The sequence below is a fragment of the Lissotriton vulgaris genome, chromosome 2_1 (genome assembly GCF_964263255.1).
Source record: "Lissotriton vulgaris chromosome 2_1, aLisVul1.2, whole genome shotgun sequence".
Taxonomy (NCBI): domain Eukaryota; kingdom Metazoa; phylum Chordata; class Amphibia; order Caudata; family Salamandridae; genus Lissotriton; species Lissotriton vulgaris.
Genome location: NC_141687.1, coordinates 905,555,904 through 905,571,640, shown reverse-complemented (window position 1 = coordinate 905,571,640; position 15,737 = coordinate 905,555,904). Strand labels below are relative to the sequence as shown.

The 15,737-nt window shown below is 43.4% G+C and overlaps 1 protein-coding gene across 2 annotated transcripts in view; it reads left to right on the top strand.

Annotated features, from left to right (window-relative positions):
• Window positions 1-15,566, top strand: part of FHL3 (four and a half LIM domains 3) — a 267,881-nt gene extending 252,315 nt beyond the window's left edge. The window contains exons 6-8 of one of the 2 annotated variants that reach the window (XM_086956438.1): window positions 570-739; window positions 1,121-1,307; window positions 10,385-15,566. In XM_086956438.1, the coding sequence (XP_086812564.1) occupies window positions 570-739; window positions 1,121-1,307; window positions 10,385-10,536 (509 nt within the window). In that variant the 3' untranslated portion in view covers window positions 10,537-15,566. The remainder of the gene's footprint in view (window positions 1-569; window positions 740-1,120; window positions 1,308-10,384) is intronic. The other variant, XM_086956437.1, reaches the window with a different exon arrangement.
• The last annotated feature ends 171 nt before the right edge of the window (window positions 15,567-15,737 follow it).

Genomic DNA, 15,737 nt, shown 5'->3' with positions numbered 1-15,737 from the left:
TGGGTGTTAACAGCCGTTTCTCAGTGCAGATATAATCAGTTACTTATTTTCGTCATTGTTGCATGTACGGTTTCTTCTTTTTCTCCAAGGCAGATTGTTTTCTCTGGATCTCATGGTACTATTAAATCATAAATTTTGCTGATAATGGTGCAGATGTGTATGACACATATCAAAGGTATGGGTGATGTGAATGGCTCCTCTGTAACCTCATCAGACCTTTGGAAACCTCTGGAAATTTAATTATGTGACATATGACATAATACAAATAAAAAAAAGACATATGGCCTCGTTCTTGGGCAAGTTTAACCAGTTTTCAAGTGCACCCAGTCCGTACAATATTTCACCATGCCACCGCCTGCGTACCATTAGAAGATGGCATGTCTGCAAAGTTTATAATGAAAGAGTGGAATGTTCATGTGTAAATGCTATGCAATGGCACTTTAGCAAATTAATGCATTTAGTAATGGTTCCATTAAATCTGTCATGGTCGAAAAACCTTGGCAGAATTTGTGAGAATGATATAAAAACGAAACCGATAATCGACAAAGGCGCATTCTCTCTCATGACAGGATCCCGGAAGTTGGAGTATAACGGACAGACCTGGCACGAGCATTGCTTCATCTGCAGCAGCTGCAGCCAGCCCATTGGATCCCGGTCGTTCATCCCAGACAATAACGACCACTATTGCGTCACTTGTTATGAGAGCAAGTTTGCGCCCCGCTGCACCCACTGCAAAAAGGTACCATTCCACGATATGTTAAACCGCTTTGTCCCCACTCGCACTGTATGTTCTCGGAGTAAAAACTGATCGCATGCGGTTGACTTTGAGTAAAATCATACTTGGTTAAAAAATGATTCCTTAATTTCTCATTTTTCAACAGTTGCTAAATGTCTGCCCCCTACTGCTGTACTTTGTTCGCTTTCACTTTTGAAATTTCTGACTGATTATTCCTTACACTGTGGGCTACTTGGTGTGTCTCATTCCTGTTTTTTCTCCACTATTACTGTGCCCTTCTTTCTCCATCGGGCTCGCCTTTCTCGCGAGCATTCTCCTTACTCTTTTTCGTATTCCCCATTCATCATCTCCTGCCTCTCTCTGCTCTCTCCATTGCAACTACAGACCCTGACTAAAGGAGGCGTCACCTACCGGGACGAACCCTGGCACAAAGAGTGCTTCCTCTGCACTGGCTGCAAGGCTCCGCTGGCCGGACAGCAGTTCACCTCCCAGGATGAAAACCCCTACTGCATCATGTGCTTCGGGAACCTCTACGCCAAAAAGTGTTCCGCCTGCTCGAAGCCAATCACAGGTACTGGGACTTACAGCACCCCGCTGTACACCAAGCAAGTCGCACACTTACAGAAGGGTTGGGTAGGATGATTGTTATGTTTGAAGTTTCTTTGAGTGTATATGGGCTTCGTTTGTAGAGAAAGTTGCTTTGGTCAGATGTGTTCTATAAAAACAAAATGGGATACGAAATCATGCAAAAGTCACAGCGAGTAAATGAAAGGATGGGCAAGTGACAAAGAAGAAACATTCCATTGACCGAACAAACCAATTGGTTACAAGCAAAAAGCCCTATTAAACGTAGGAAAAGGACATTTCCTGCTCCCTAACCTCCAAAGATCCATCTACATTACAGGCTCATATCAAACCTCAAGTGCTTTGACCTATTGTGCTGCTAGGTGTGGTTTCTTAGACCACCGTACCTACCAGCCCATGGCATTCACACTGCCCTTGTAGCGTCCATGATGATTAAACGATTACATTTTCTTGTTTATTCAGACCTTGGTCTATAAACAATCAACATAGTTGCATACATAACTACATCCTAAATCATCCACCCATAAAAATAATTACAAATAATAATTAAAAGTGAAGATGAACAAATGAAGAGTTTATGTACTGTGGGACAAAAGGTAGATGGGTCTTGATGCACAGCAGAGGAAGCACTCTTTTACAGATGACTCATAAACTCGAATAACATCCTAGGAGACTGACACGGTTTTGAACAAGCTGTATTTGATGACAAGGTAGCTAAAAGGTTGATTATACATGCGTGGCATATCCAAATATGACTTCACAGATACAGTAATTGTTTGTTTCAATGAGAATGCACTGTATTTATATTAATTTGCGTGAGACTCGGGCTGACTGTGTACATTTTAAAGAGTTTTATGGAATTTGATTGGGGAGATTGCTTGTACTCTAGGAGGTTACTTCAGATTTAGCAGCCGCAGTCGCTGCAGGTAAGAGCGGTGGGGACGGGATGGGGAAGGGGGTTTCGAGTGACGACCACGAGGGAAATTAAATAAGTAATTAATTTTCCCTCATGGTGGTCTTTCGAAATCCCTACTACCGGGCCCCACCATTCTCACCTGCAGTGGCTAAGGCTGAGATTTAGGTAATTGTTCTTTATCTTAGATTTGCAAGTGCATAGGTGGTTGTTTTGAGGTTGAGTGCCATGCTTGGCACACATACATAAAACTGTTTAAGTAGATCTAATTCATCTTAGGAGCACAGTTATGATAGTAGTGGGTCGTGGCACGTACAATGTCAACATATGGCACAGTTTTACTGTGGCCATGTTATGGGCGAGTAGAGTCAGGGTCTACTCTACATGGAGGTTGGTACAATATGGGTACATGCAAATTGCATTCTGATGTATGGCTCAGCAACAGACAATAAATTCAGGAAAAGCCATAGTGCCCACACCGTCATTCGCTCCCGCCCGCTTACACATGACACAATTCCAACCCAAATGATACTCTGGACACGTAGTATGGGAAAGAACTGCTGCAGGTTTATTTTCATACAACAAACGTATGACGTTTAGGTGGGTCATCTTACGGGCGATCCAAAGCAGGCAGCCCCTCGCTGTCCCGCATGCCTAAAGAGCCGTCTTGCACGGTGAGTCGATGCTCTGACTGTGCAGCACATGGCCATCTTCGTTATACTCCCGCCCCCCCTGTCAGGGCGAAGCGGTGTGGCACTCCCCCGGTCGGTTCAGGCCCCCGATGGACTAACGGGGCGCCGTCACGGTTTCCCGGAACCTCCTGCGGCTCCTGGTCCTTGGCTCAGGCACCCTTACTGTGCCAGGCAGAGGTACCCTTACTGTACCATTCTGCCGCAGAGGTACCCTTACTGTACCCGTCTGCCTCCAGATCGCCCTGTAACTCCGCCTGCAACACAAAAGAGAACATTACAACATTCTATCACTTCACGCCGCCGCTCGAGCTGCTGGGTCAGGGTTAGGGTGGGAACAGCGCTTGAGCCGCGGGCGGACAGCTTGCAAAAGGGGCAGAGCCGAGGGCAGCTGCGGTATAAATAGGAGTTACGCCCCTCCCGGCGGGTAGGCCCAGCCCTGGCCGGTGCCTGGTGGACACGGGGAGGGGCAAGGAGCCCCGCCTACCTCCTTCCACGCCACCCTCCCCCACCCCCCCCCCCCCTTGTAATGGCTGGAGCTTGACGGATGGCATTTCATCTGACTCCTAAAACACACACATACACATACAAGTGTGACTAGATGTCCTCACACACCAGCAGGTGTCATGCTTCATCATAGGACATCTCCACACTCTTCAGAAACCCTGTTTGATGGAGAGCGAGCCTACGCCCTGGAATCAGGGAGGCGCTTCTTAATAAATAGTGATTTGTGAGAAATATATACTTAAAAAACAATGTAGTAACCTCACTCTTGCTTTTATACTATATGGGGTACCACTTGGAATTAAAAACTAAATATAGGGAGTAGGGGAGCCGATACCCCAACCCCACTAAACCATCAACATGTCTCTACCTAATGGCTCAACAGAGTCCTTAGAAATTGTCAAGACAGATATTGGAACCGCTGGTAGCAAGTACTATGTACGTGCCACTATGTCGGTGCATAACCCTTGTCGCCACCCTATGTACCAAAGTCCCTTAGGTACCCTAAGTAAGAGTCATCTGGGCCCCATGGCTGAAGGGCTGAGGAACCTCTGTAATCACACATACTCTAAAGTGCATTCCTCGCCAGCCACCTACTGGTACTGGCTCCTCCCTCCCCATGATCCCCAGGGGTCCAGAGCCATTGCAGGGCAGTTTTGAGATCCAAGGGCTGCTGCTATTCCATTTGTCACTATCCCCAGCTCTCCGAAGGTAATTACAGCAGTTTCAAGAGAAGGGGGTAGGGAGGGGGTTAGAGAGGGCAAAGACAGAGAGGAGAGAAGGATAGAGAATAGATGGATGAATGGAAAGTGAGAGAGAGAGAATTCCATCAGGCACATCTAATCTAATATGGAATAAAAACAAGTTTGTCATGAAAGTAATTTACTCTGAAACTTCGATCAAAGAAGTCGGTATACTTCCAAAAAAAGCGCTGACTTAACTAGTTATTAGCATAACATTTTGTAACTTCTACAAAACTTTTAACCAAAGATCCGCTTGGATCCTATGAATTTTGGTATGTTTTGTGCTTGGTGCGGGTGAATATAGGTGGAATGTTTGAAAAAATAATTGCATGTGAAGGCTGCATTATCTAGACATGGTAAGGTTACAGTCAGATTGAAAATTGTAGTAAACGTACTGAGGCCTATTCACAAAAGCGGTTTTGAGCATGGGAAGTCATACTCCAGTAGCACTACTTTGCATACTCACAAATGCTTTTAATAACATTACAGTCCGAAATCTCTGACGTCTTTTCTGTGCAAAGATCGCCGCGACAAGTGTGGAGTTCGTCGCACGTGGAGGTCTTCCTTTTAGCAGTAGTTTTCAGTAGGCAAAGTGGAGAAGCAATGGGGAATGGTTGTAAACAAAACAGTTTACATAGAGGAATAGTTTAGGAACATTTAAGAAAGGATTTAGGGAAGGACAAGCAAAAAAAACAGCACACCCACAACTTGAGTAACATAATAGCAATTGACAAAACGAACACCTACATCTACCACATGTGACAAAGTAGGCTCAAATCTATTCCAGAGAAGCTTTGAAGTAAATCAAGCAGCACACATGACTACTCACAGGTGGAGTGGCACACTTGCATACAAATCAGTGGAAGCAAAGAATACTACTAAGAATAACACGTATAACATCATATAGGTAATAATTTATATAAAAATGAAGTTATATTTTTAGATGTAAATGGTAAAGCAATTTTTTATTTAGTAGTTTTTCTTATTTTAATTGCTATGTTTTTATAATTCAATGTACATTTTTAATTTCATGTATTGTAATTGGTAACAATCTTAATTTTTTTCGTTATAATATTGTTCATGGACAATTAAAATCCTTTAGCAAAGCTTCAGACACATTCAAGATACCAAATATTGAAAGGGGAGGGGTATATAAAAAAATGTAATAAAAAGATTATATTAGAAGTGTGTTTCAAAAGAATATGCAAATAATGTAGGAAAATACACCTATTACACCCGAGCTTCACATACATCCAACACACATGATACTGCAAGAGGGGAAGGATTTAACAGGCAGAACTTTTTCACACCCATCAACCCCTGAAAGTCACTGCAGCATATGTACTCCTCTGAGTTTGTTTTGAGGCAGATATTCTAATTTCTAAACATCAGGGCCACTGGAATTATGAAGAATGAGAGGATCAAATTATGCAGCGAGGTCTACGAAATTATGTGGCAAGAAAAGGCAAATTATCTGGTGTAAAACAGTACATTTTGAATCAGTACTTCTTGACTATTTTGTCATTATTACACATTTACACTGTATTGACAAAAACGTCACCTCATTAATATCAAATAAACCCCTAAATATAGCAATCAGCGGCAAAAAAATGTCCTTCTATGCTAGAAAAGGCCTTTCATAGTGTAGCAATACGAGCAGTAGCATTTTTAGTAAGCTTTGATTAGTTAGAATTTTTTGGGGGTTAAAATCTTTAAATAAAGCAGAAGATGATTAGTCATGTGGCAGGTGCAGCAAATCCATAATTATACGGCGGCCGTGCCTATAGTGATCAAAATTAAAGGTAGCAAAAACTTCCTCCTAAGTGGATAAAATGCATTTTAGGTTCTAGAGCTAGTTTATTGCGTTCTGTTTGTTAATTACCTCTAAGAGAATAGGAGTTAGGCAAGGGTGTTTTAAGATGTTTATGTTCAATGCATATGAGTTTGTGGTGAAGTGTGTGGTGTTTCCCTATTCTTTTCCGTTCAGTGTTCCCCAACCCAGGCATGGAAATATCCGCCCCAGGGGCAGAGGATTTCCCAAACAGGCCGAAAGTTACTTGTAGGACGTTTTTAGTCATACATATGGTGATCAGTGGCTTCAACTCCTCATTTGAATCGGTGGAGATTCACAAGTCTAAACCTAGTTGGAAATCTCAATACACAATTCTCTCTACCTGGACTTAGGTATAAATCTGTGTGTGCTGATGTTTCCACACAGAAGCGCCCCTTTACCAATAGGCCCCACTGCACTTTGAAGCGTGTTGTGATTTTTGGGCTGATTAATTTCTCATTTGGGATATACCCTTAATCTCTCATAACGCACACAGTGGGTGCCCTCCAACAAAACATGTTTCTTCACTTTCAAGCATACGTCTTACCTTTTTATAGTCTTTCTTTTCTCCTATTCAATTGTGAATCTTAATATGTTTATCAGTTCATCTGATACATTCCAATTGCAGTCAGTCGTCCGCTTAATAGCCTCTATTCTCAGGTTCCAATGCATTTTCTTCATCATAGTTAGTTCTTCTGCAAAATGTTGGCTCACATTTTGCGAATATAGATTTTAGTGAATTTGGAGTTATTCAAAGGAGAATGTAGGTGAGCTGGTTGTGTCATATTGAAGAGCACTTTCTTTGCAGGACCAAACACGCCCTGAGGGACCAATCTGCTAGGACATTTGGGGATTTTCACGTATGCTGCAGATTTTAGAGGCTACTTGCAGGGAAAGATGGATTGTCTTTTCTGGCCCTGAAGCAGATCCAACTAAAAATAGAACCCTCTCTCTTGCAGCTCTAGTCCATAGCCTAGCTGGTTTAGAGATTTAGAAGGCAACACAAGTCGCACTAAGTGTTGCCAACAAAAACAGTGCATCTACTGATTTGAAAGGGAAAACGTTGGTAGGGGGATGGTTTTTGGGCCAGGTTGGTCTCTGAATACAATAAAGCTCGCTGGGTGTCCTGAAAAAGAATGGCGTGATCCTACTGCTCAGAGTTGTCTTGACCCAGCGTGCGGGCTCCCCTTCATTGCCAGCCAATGTCAACGGAGTCGCAATGTGACTGTCAGCAGAGTCCTTCCAGCAAGACAAGTGTTCTTTGTCTGGTGCCTGGGTGGCCAAGCTCTCCCTGCCGGTGCTCTGAATCCCAGCACTCCCACTCCTGGACACGAGATGTCTTTTTATATCTCTAAAGAGCAGGAGTGATAGTTTTGCTCTTACTCAGGCTTGTTGTTTGCCTCGATGAAATCTTACACAAGATTAAATCCTTCAAACAGACAATTGCACTGCGGATGAGGATGGCCACTCCCACCCTGGAAATTAACCAGACTTCTGTTTCCTCTTCATGGACACAGACACTGCACAGTCTCCTACTTTTCCCTGGGTCTCTCTAAATGAATTCAGATAGAAGTCTATCTGTACCGTGCTTTCACTCATTTTTCAATAAAACCAAGCTTTGGCAAAGACAATGGCCGGGATTTGACCATGGATGGATATTGTATTCTTTTATTTTTTGAAAGCATTTGACATAGAAACGAAGACATTAAATGTAAACAATAAAACACAGCCATTACAGCACTTAGCCCATCAGCCTTGACCTCTGCTCCTGACACTATAATTTATGAGGTAGACGCGCAGATATATATAATCAGGTAAAAATGTCGTCACTCAAAGACCAATGCAACCATTGGCTTCAGTGGGCCTCCTTTTGACCCATGTTGTGTGCTATTGTGGTTGAAACAAAATATGAATGATGCCTTAACGGGCAAATGGATGAAGAGGGCTACTCAAAGCCCCTCTGTCCACATATATATGCCGCACCACCAAGGGTGAATACTAAACACTTGCAATTAAAGTGAGTGATATTATGCATAACATTTACCACAACGCATTTGGGAGACTTTTGCAACAATATGCCAAGTACTGTGCTGCCTCTACCTTTTTATGTATACTTTTTTTATTTTTTATTGCCTGAAGCTGAGACAACTGAAGCTATTTCCAAACCAAACCTAAAAATCATTTTTTTCTTGTTGACCCTAAGGCTCTTGCAACCACCAGGCCCATCCAACGATCTTGGGGTGCTGTATATGAGAAAAATAATACTTTCTATCCCCATTTTCTCCTCTTCCAGGACTCAAGTTGTTGAGTATCTATCCATAGGGTGCTTGCTATTACCTGAATTACTTCTTGGTTCCCAAAACCAGACCGAATACTACAAGTGGCGTATTTTACCAACTCTACCTATGTTTTTCGACTGGTTACATGGAACCGCGATGTTCCTGCCCACAGCCCTGGATATTTATTTAGCTCGTGGACTACATTAACATCCGGGAGGGTTGGATACATGAAAGATTTTGAGGCTGTCCATATGAAAAAATATTACTTACAATAAATCTGGATGCCACCTATCTGCACAGTGGTTATTCGGAAAATTGGACAGGAGTTCAGCTCTGCTGGATCCGTTGTGGACTCCCCGGGTTTAGCCTCTTTGAGACGCAGTGTTACAGGTACATTGGATGTTGGCTGGAACTAGACTATGGTGTTTGAATGTTGCATCTGTATAGCATGCACATGCCAAAAAGCAGGATGCTTCATCTATGATGTAGTGGCAGGATGGCACAATTACGTGGATGTTGTTTTCCATACCTATATCAGGGGTCCTTAATGGCCAAGTATCAACTCTAAAGGGTAATGCAAGTAATCTATCCAGGAACACCAGGAGATAACATTTGAGCAAAGTTTTACAGCAAAGCAAGGGTGGCTCTTACATTTGAGTGGAGGAGGGTAGCCCCACAAGCCCCAGAATTGAAAAATAAAATGGTAATAAAGTTTATTTATTACTGTTTTGTTTTTCAGCAACCCGTCCCGAACGAAGTGTCTGGATGTGGCGGGCCGGCGCTGCAGAGTGGCAGCCGCAGGGAGCCGTGCGCTTTAAAATGTGCATTTCTGTTTGGCCGGCCGTCTTGGGGCTACCAGCCAGACATGCACATTTTAAAGTTTTCTAACCCAGCTGTCTAAGACAGCTGGGTAAGAGAAAGCACAGGCCTCCAGTGCTATTAGGAGCAATGGGAGAGCCTCCTCTGTCCACTCCTAGCACTGCTTTCATGCTGTGAAAGCAGCACCAGGATTGGGTAGTGAAGTTTCCTGCATCAGGAGCTTCCTGGAAGACAACCGAGGGAGGACAACGAGCTGCGGAGGTACGTGAATTCATTCATGTATTTATTTAGTTATTTTTTGTATGTGTCCCCTGCCTCACCACCCTCAGTACAAGCCAGCTGCCCCTGCATCAAAGGTGTGGTACTAGGGCAAGGGATCAGATGAAGAGCTTGTGGCATTTTTGTCTCTGCAGTGGAACATGTACTAGAAAATTCTACTACCATTCCTCGAAGACAAACTTGATGTTTCTTCTCAGATTTGGAAAGCAATCATCAGACTTATTTTTTCGAACTAGTTTTTTTGCTTATCCACTCTCTGCAACATCCAACTCTTATTTGCAAAATTTCCAAGCTTTCCTCTTTTTCCCGTATCTATGCCTTTCCCCCTATGTTTGTTGAAGGAACTATTAAGCTTCACTCACCTTTAACAGTAAGTCTTGGAATACAAATAATATGAGTAAGAAAGGGTAGTAAAAGCACAAATCTGCCTCGCAGGTGGAAGGAGTAATACAGCTAAAAAAAACAAAAAGTACCAGGACAGATGTAAGTGAGACAAGACAAAGTGAAACTCTGATGCCAAAGCTTTGAGCTTTAGACTGTGCAATCTGAAAAGTGTTCGAGCAAGCAGGCAGATGGGCACTCCAGATGGTCCTGTCTTATCAGTTTAACAAGTAGAAACTTTGAGGCTGAATGGGGAACAAGCACTAATCTAAGTTCAACTGAGTTTTCTGAACAGGAAGGACATCTAGCTGCACTGAATCTGCTAGCCAGGGCAACACATTTTTTTCACTCATCCTCCAAGTATATACATCGATTATTTAACTTGCACCAGTCTAAGACAATTCATTAACTACTTCAGAACTCTAGGTGTGCGTTAATGAGATTGAGCTGAATAGCTGTGAATCTAGAACCCAACCCTATTGGGTTCCAGCACTGGGAAGAACGTGCAAGATACTCTGTAGCCAGTTTCACCCAAATTCAAGGTTTTCCTCTTTTCAGGTATTCATTTGCAGTTTGTGTTTTGCATTTTGTGACTGTTGCTTTTTTGTTGTCTCCTCTTGCCCAGGGTTCGGAGGAAGTAAATACGTCTCCTTTGAGGACCGCCACTGGCACCACAACTGCTTTAACTGTTCCCGTTGCACCACGCCCCTGGTTGGAAAAGGATTCTTTCCTGAAAATGACGACATACTCTGTCGTGAGTGCAACAGTGATCTATAAGGAGCTGAAGGACTTCGCCAGCGGGCTGTGTTTCATAAGCTTACGGAAGTGCCCTTAATGAGCACAAGCAGCTTTTGGAGATGCTGACGTTTTATAATGTATAGCAAAAAATTGACTTTTTTCTTTACAAATCAAATAATTGTTTTGAGGGCATAGCTTACACATGTGCCTTTGTACCCTTTTCTCTCGTACGCTCATTCTAAGATGCATTGTACCAGATAGGAAACACCACTTGCATATTGAGGGTATAAGGGACAAAGCACAGACGCCTTTTTGATGGCAAAGCCATGCTCTGTACTAACCACTACATGATGCACTTGTTATAGGTCTATGTGAAGGAGTGTTACACACAGGAACATACCACAGAAGTGCATAGGGAAACCTATGTGCAGCCACTCCGCTACCGCTTCACTTTATGCGTGTGCGTTCAATTCCTGTGGGTTGTACATGTGGTACCGGTCCCACATTTAATGCATTGAAGCATGCTGCTCCTGTGCATCCCAACAATCTGCCTACATTTGACCCAAAGCCACATTCTGTGCCAACTGGCAAGTGCCACAACTGACATTATTGGCTGGCTCGTCATCAGCAATGTTCTATTATTACTCATCTACCATACGTAACACCTTGTTAACTAGCAAAGGCCTGATGAGTGAAACTGGGAGGGTTCAAAAGCATGTATTCTAATAGATACCTGCAGAAAGTTCTTTGTACTGTAGAAAAAGTCACACAAAGCCATCCATTCCTGCCCCAGGCAGGGTCAGATTGGGACAGGAAAATGGGCCCAGGCATCAAAATAAAAGTGCCCAATCCCCCCTCCCCCCCCCCCCCCTAGTGAACTTGACAGCTAAAAGCGGCCTATGTTTGCAAACTAGGGCAGTTGTGAACCTGTAAAGACAGACTGTATAAATGTTTTGCAAGGTATGGAAGACTGCATGGATTTGAGCCTTGCAGCAGGCAAGGTTTGTTTTGATATCAGGGAAATCAACATTAACAAACATTGGCAATGCCAATACATCTGGCTTTAAAGGAATGTTGCATTGCTATGTGGAGTAATATTGGTGTAGGGTAAAAGGTCCGGTGCCAATCAATTGCACTGTCAAGCTAGACCCAAACATCTATGTAGGTTAATGACTGCCTTCCTCCCATTTGTGCTGCTGCCAGAGAAGGACTAACACCACAAAGTATCTAATTATCTAAGACACCTTTACAGCATTTCAGTGTTGTTTGTGCTCCTGAAAGTTCAAGCTAAGCCAGTTGGATGAATAAGATCGTCTAAGCTGTGTGGAGGGCACGCACTTTTTTTGTGAAAGCACACAACTTCTGCCCAATCAAAACATGCACTCATGGCTGCCAACACGTTGTTAGAGCCAAAGCCCCTCTTAAGTGTTGTTCCAATAATTGTTTGGTGACAGCTGTGCTGTGAAGCCAGACCATAAAAACCGGTCCAGCCGGCCATAAAACAGACCCACAAAGATAAAAAAACAGCCCACACGCTGACCTGTCGAATTAGCCTGGCGGGCACTACCTGATTGCCCTACAGGCCAATCCGACCCTGCCCCCAGGTGCTTGAATGAGAGCTGCTTTCTCAGCAAAATGCACTTTGATAGATCCTAGTACTAACATTGATCTCTTCTATGAAGTTATGTCAATTTAAATGCACCAAAGAAAGGCACATGATAACTGGGTGGTTTTGTCATGCGGACTACTCCTAGAGAGCTGTAGGATTGGTGGCTATTATTTTCAAAGTACTTCCTGTTCACTTGCGTTTCTGCCTCCTTTTAAATCCCCTCCATCCTTTAATCTTTCTCCTTCACTGTTTTATTCCTCCCTTTGTACAGAGTGCACGTTTTCCATCACCAACTGGCTTGCCCACCGAAGATTTTTTACACTCCCTCAACTTCTACTATTTGCCCATCTACATTCTCTGCTTTTGCAGCCGCTGATCCATTTTGGAAGTTATGCAGAAAGGATGATGTGTTTGCATCCAAGAATCTGCCCTGAAAGTGGCTATGCTATGCTGCAAAAGATTGATGGGATTTCAGGACAAGGCTATGGGCTTCTGCTCCTCTTTTCATTCTTCTGCCTTTTTTGGACTTTTGTTTTTTGGCTGGGTGTTTTAGTGCCCTTTGTCTTGTACGCCTGGCAAATTGCAACTGCTTCCACCCTGTGTGTAATTTTAGTTCCTTCAAATAGAGAAGCCACTTGCCAAAAGGAGCCATATAATGAAATTAGTTGAACTGGACCGGCTGCAATCCTATAAAAACTCAGTTTAGCAGCCACCTTCATGCCAACTTTTTAAGAAAAAAAAGAAGCATGTTTTTATATTTAGAATTAAGTGCCTTTAAAATGTTTTGGATTGGTTTCCAGGACACTGGAACCTGTCACCTCCGTTTCCAAGGATGCACAAAGTATGTGTGCATGAATCCTCATTGTGACCTGGAAGCACACTGGGGAGAACTTACTCTCAGCGGGTACCTTATACTGGATGGGGAACGCTCGGGTTCTATTTTCCTTCACTGATACAGACTCTTAATCTATGCCAGCTGGCCCTTCTCGGTGGTGAGCTTAGTCCTCCACATTTCCTCTCTGTTTTGAGCATTAACGTAGCATAGGCACCCTGTTTTGTCTACACATCATGGTGCTCCTATGCTTGACCATATGTCTTTCCGTCCATATGCATAAATGATCAGTCCTTTGCTTAGCATCTGCTTGATTAAGTTATTAACACATTTTATATTCATGTTTTTTTGTTTATATTCTTGCTCCACCTGTCTAGTTCTGCACTAGCCGTCAATGTACTTTATTCAAGCTGGGCAGGGACCTGAATCAGTGGCGTAGCGATAATTGAGGGGGTCCCCCTGCAAGGTACGTGGAGGGGCCCCCTCTGGACTCTATCAGGAGCTCTCTGGCTGAAGTGCTCTGCTGAGGGGCCCTCTACAGCTTGGGGCCCCCCTGCAACGCAGGGGGCTGCGGGGGACTGTGTTAACGCCCCTGGCCTGAATTACTCTGGATTTCAAATGAAGTCCCTTTGAAAATGCTCCATTGCTACAGAGATTCTGTGTGTCTTCTTGTTTCACTCCAGTACCCAAGCATCAACAGCACAGATCGCCACTCACCGCGTGAAATAGGCATCAAATATACATTTTACTTAAATGCAAAATTTGCTGTACCCAGGACCAGTCTGCTCCGGCTTCTGATGTTGAACCCACACATGCCATTTCACAGAACCTTGTAGGGTGCGTACATGTTTGCGTGAAATCTGTTGGATCACAGCCAGTCCTGACCATGGTATTCCTTATCCACCCCTCCTTCTTAGCTCAAACCATAGTGTACTTACAAATCTATATCCACCAGTTTTTATATACTGCTTGTCGGATTTTATGTGCAGCATTTCTTATAGAGTTGCTTCAGGATTTGCTTTATCATGCTGCTGTGCTATATTCCAAAGTATTATTTTTGGTGAGGTCACAATAATAGTAACTTATTTTGAAGTCTCTTAGCAATGTTATTAGGTGTTGGTGTAACTTATGTGAAAGGTACTCATTTTATTGATCTCGAAGAATGACTGCATGCGTCTTCTCCATAGGGATTCAAACCTGTGACTAAGGTTGTACACAGATCTCAGCAGTGGATACTTAATCTACCTGGCTATCTTGCCACTTGTTGAGCTAGTTAATTGAATTCAATTATTGATTAATAATAGATTTAATACTTTGAAGTGGCTCTATTTTATGCCAATCCTGGCCAATGAATCTGTAGCTCGCTCTTGAAACCCACAGCTAGCATGGTTTTATTGAAATGACCATACACATTCTTGGCCTCATGTGAACATGGCAGCAAGGCTGTTGCCAGATGTGGCAGACATATCCCTGAGCAATTAATAACTCATGAAACTGAATTGATGTCCTGTACTGGCTGGGTTCACTTAAACGTGAGCTACTAGTAGTCCAGCAAAGATTCAGAAGTAGATAACTCTGCATGCTCCGTAAAATCTTCAAGTGGCTCCCCATCACCACCAGAAAGATGGTAACGCATGCCCTCATCACAAGCTGATTGAACTACGGCAACGCACTCTATACTAGCACCACCACAAGAACTCCTGCAGAGAATCCAGATGATCCAGAACGCAGCCGCCAGACGTGAGAACCCTCATCACCTAGCACACTGAAAGACAATCACTGGCTCGCGGTCCAGAAGAGATGCCATTTCTGGCTCCTGATTCACACCTACAAAGCCGTCCAAGACCAAGGACCCACATACTTGAACCACCTTCTGCACTTCCACCATCCCCCCGGGAACCTCCGCTCTGCACAATTCACCTTCGCCCAGATCGCTCGCATATGCTGTTGCCTCGCTGGAGGATGCGCCTTCTCTCTTCTCACTTCCAAAGCCTGTAACACCCTCCCCCTTTGCAACCCCCCCCCCCCTTGTTGACCGACTTCAGGAAGGGGCTGTAGACCTTGCTCTTTGAGTGAAGCCTGCATCAGTGCCTAGATACCCTTGTGGGTGACAAGCCATGCTCTCCAAATACTGATTGACTGATAACACGCTATGACCAACTTGGGAGCTGTCAGTCTGCGAATGTTGATATCAAGCTGCTGTCTTTCGTATTCAGTGTACATTGTGCAGTACATTGTGCAGTAGAACTCTTTGACCTATCTGTGTGTGTGTGTGTATATATATATATATATATATATATAGATATATATATAGATATATATATAGATATATATTTATATATATATATAGATATATATTTGTATATATATCTCGCATTCTAAGAGCAATGGTGTACAACAATGTAGTATTCTATCAGTTTCTTCCATAGGGAACAGCTTACTGATGTTCCATTGCAGCACCAGTCAAAACATAGAATGTTCTTCCCAACCCACCTGGAATGCAGACCATGTACACTACAGAAAGCAGCATGCTCTAGGGAACGCTTTCTTCCAGAACCCCTACATTAGATGGATGACTACCCCCGAATTCAAAGATGGTCTACAGAAGTACAGGATGCAATCTGTACATCATGAAATCTATAAGCATGCAGTCGGAGACAATGTGGTCTTAAGTGTGCCCAATGAATAAGACTCCTGAGTACAGCACCAAGCAAAACCTTAGATGTTCTTCCCAAGGCCACGCAATGCACATCGTTTTTACACTACCCAGATACCCAATATTCAAGTATTACAGCCCGG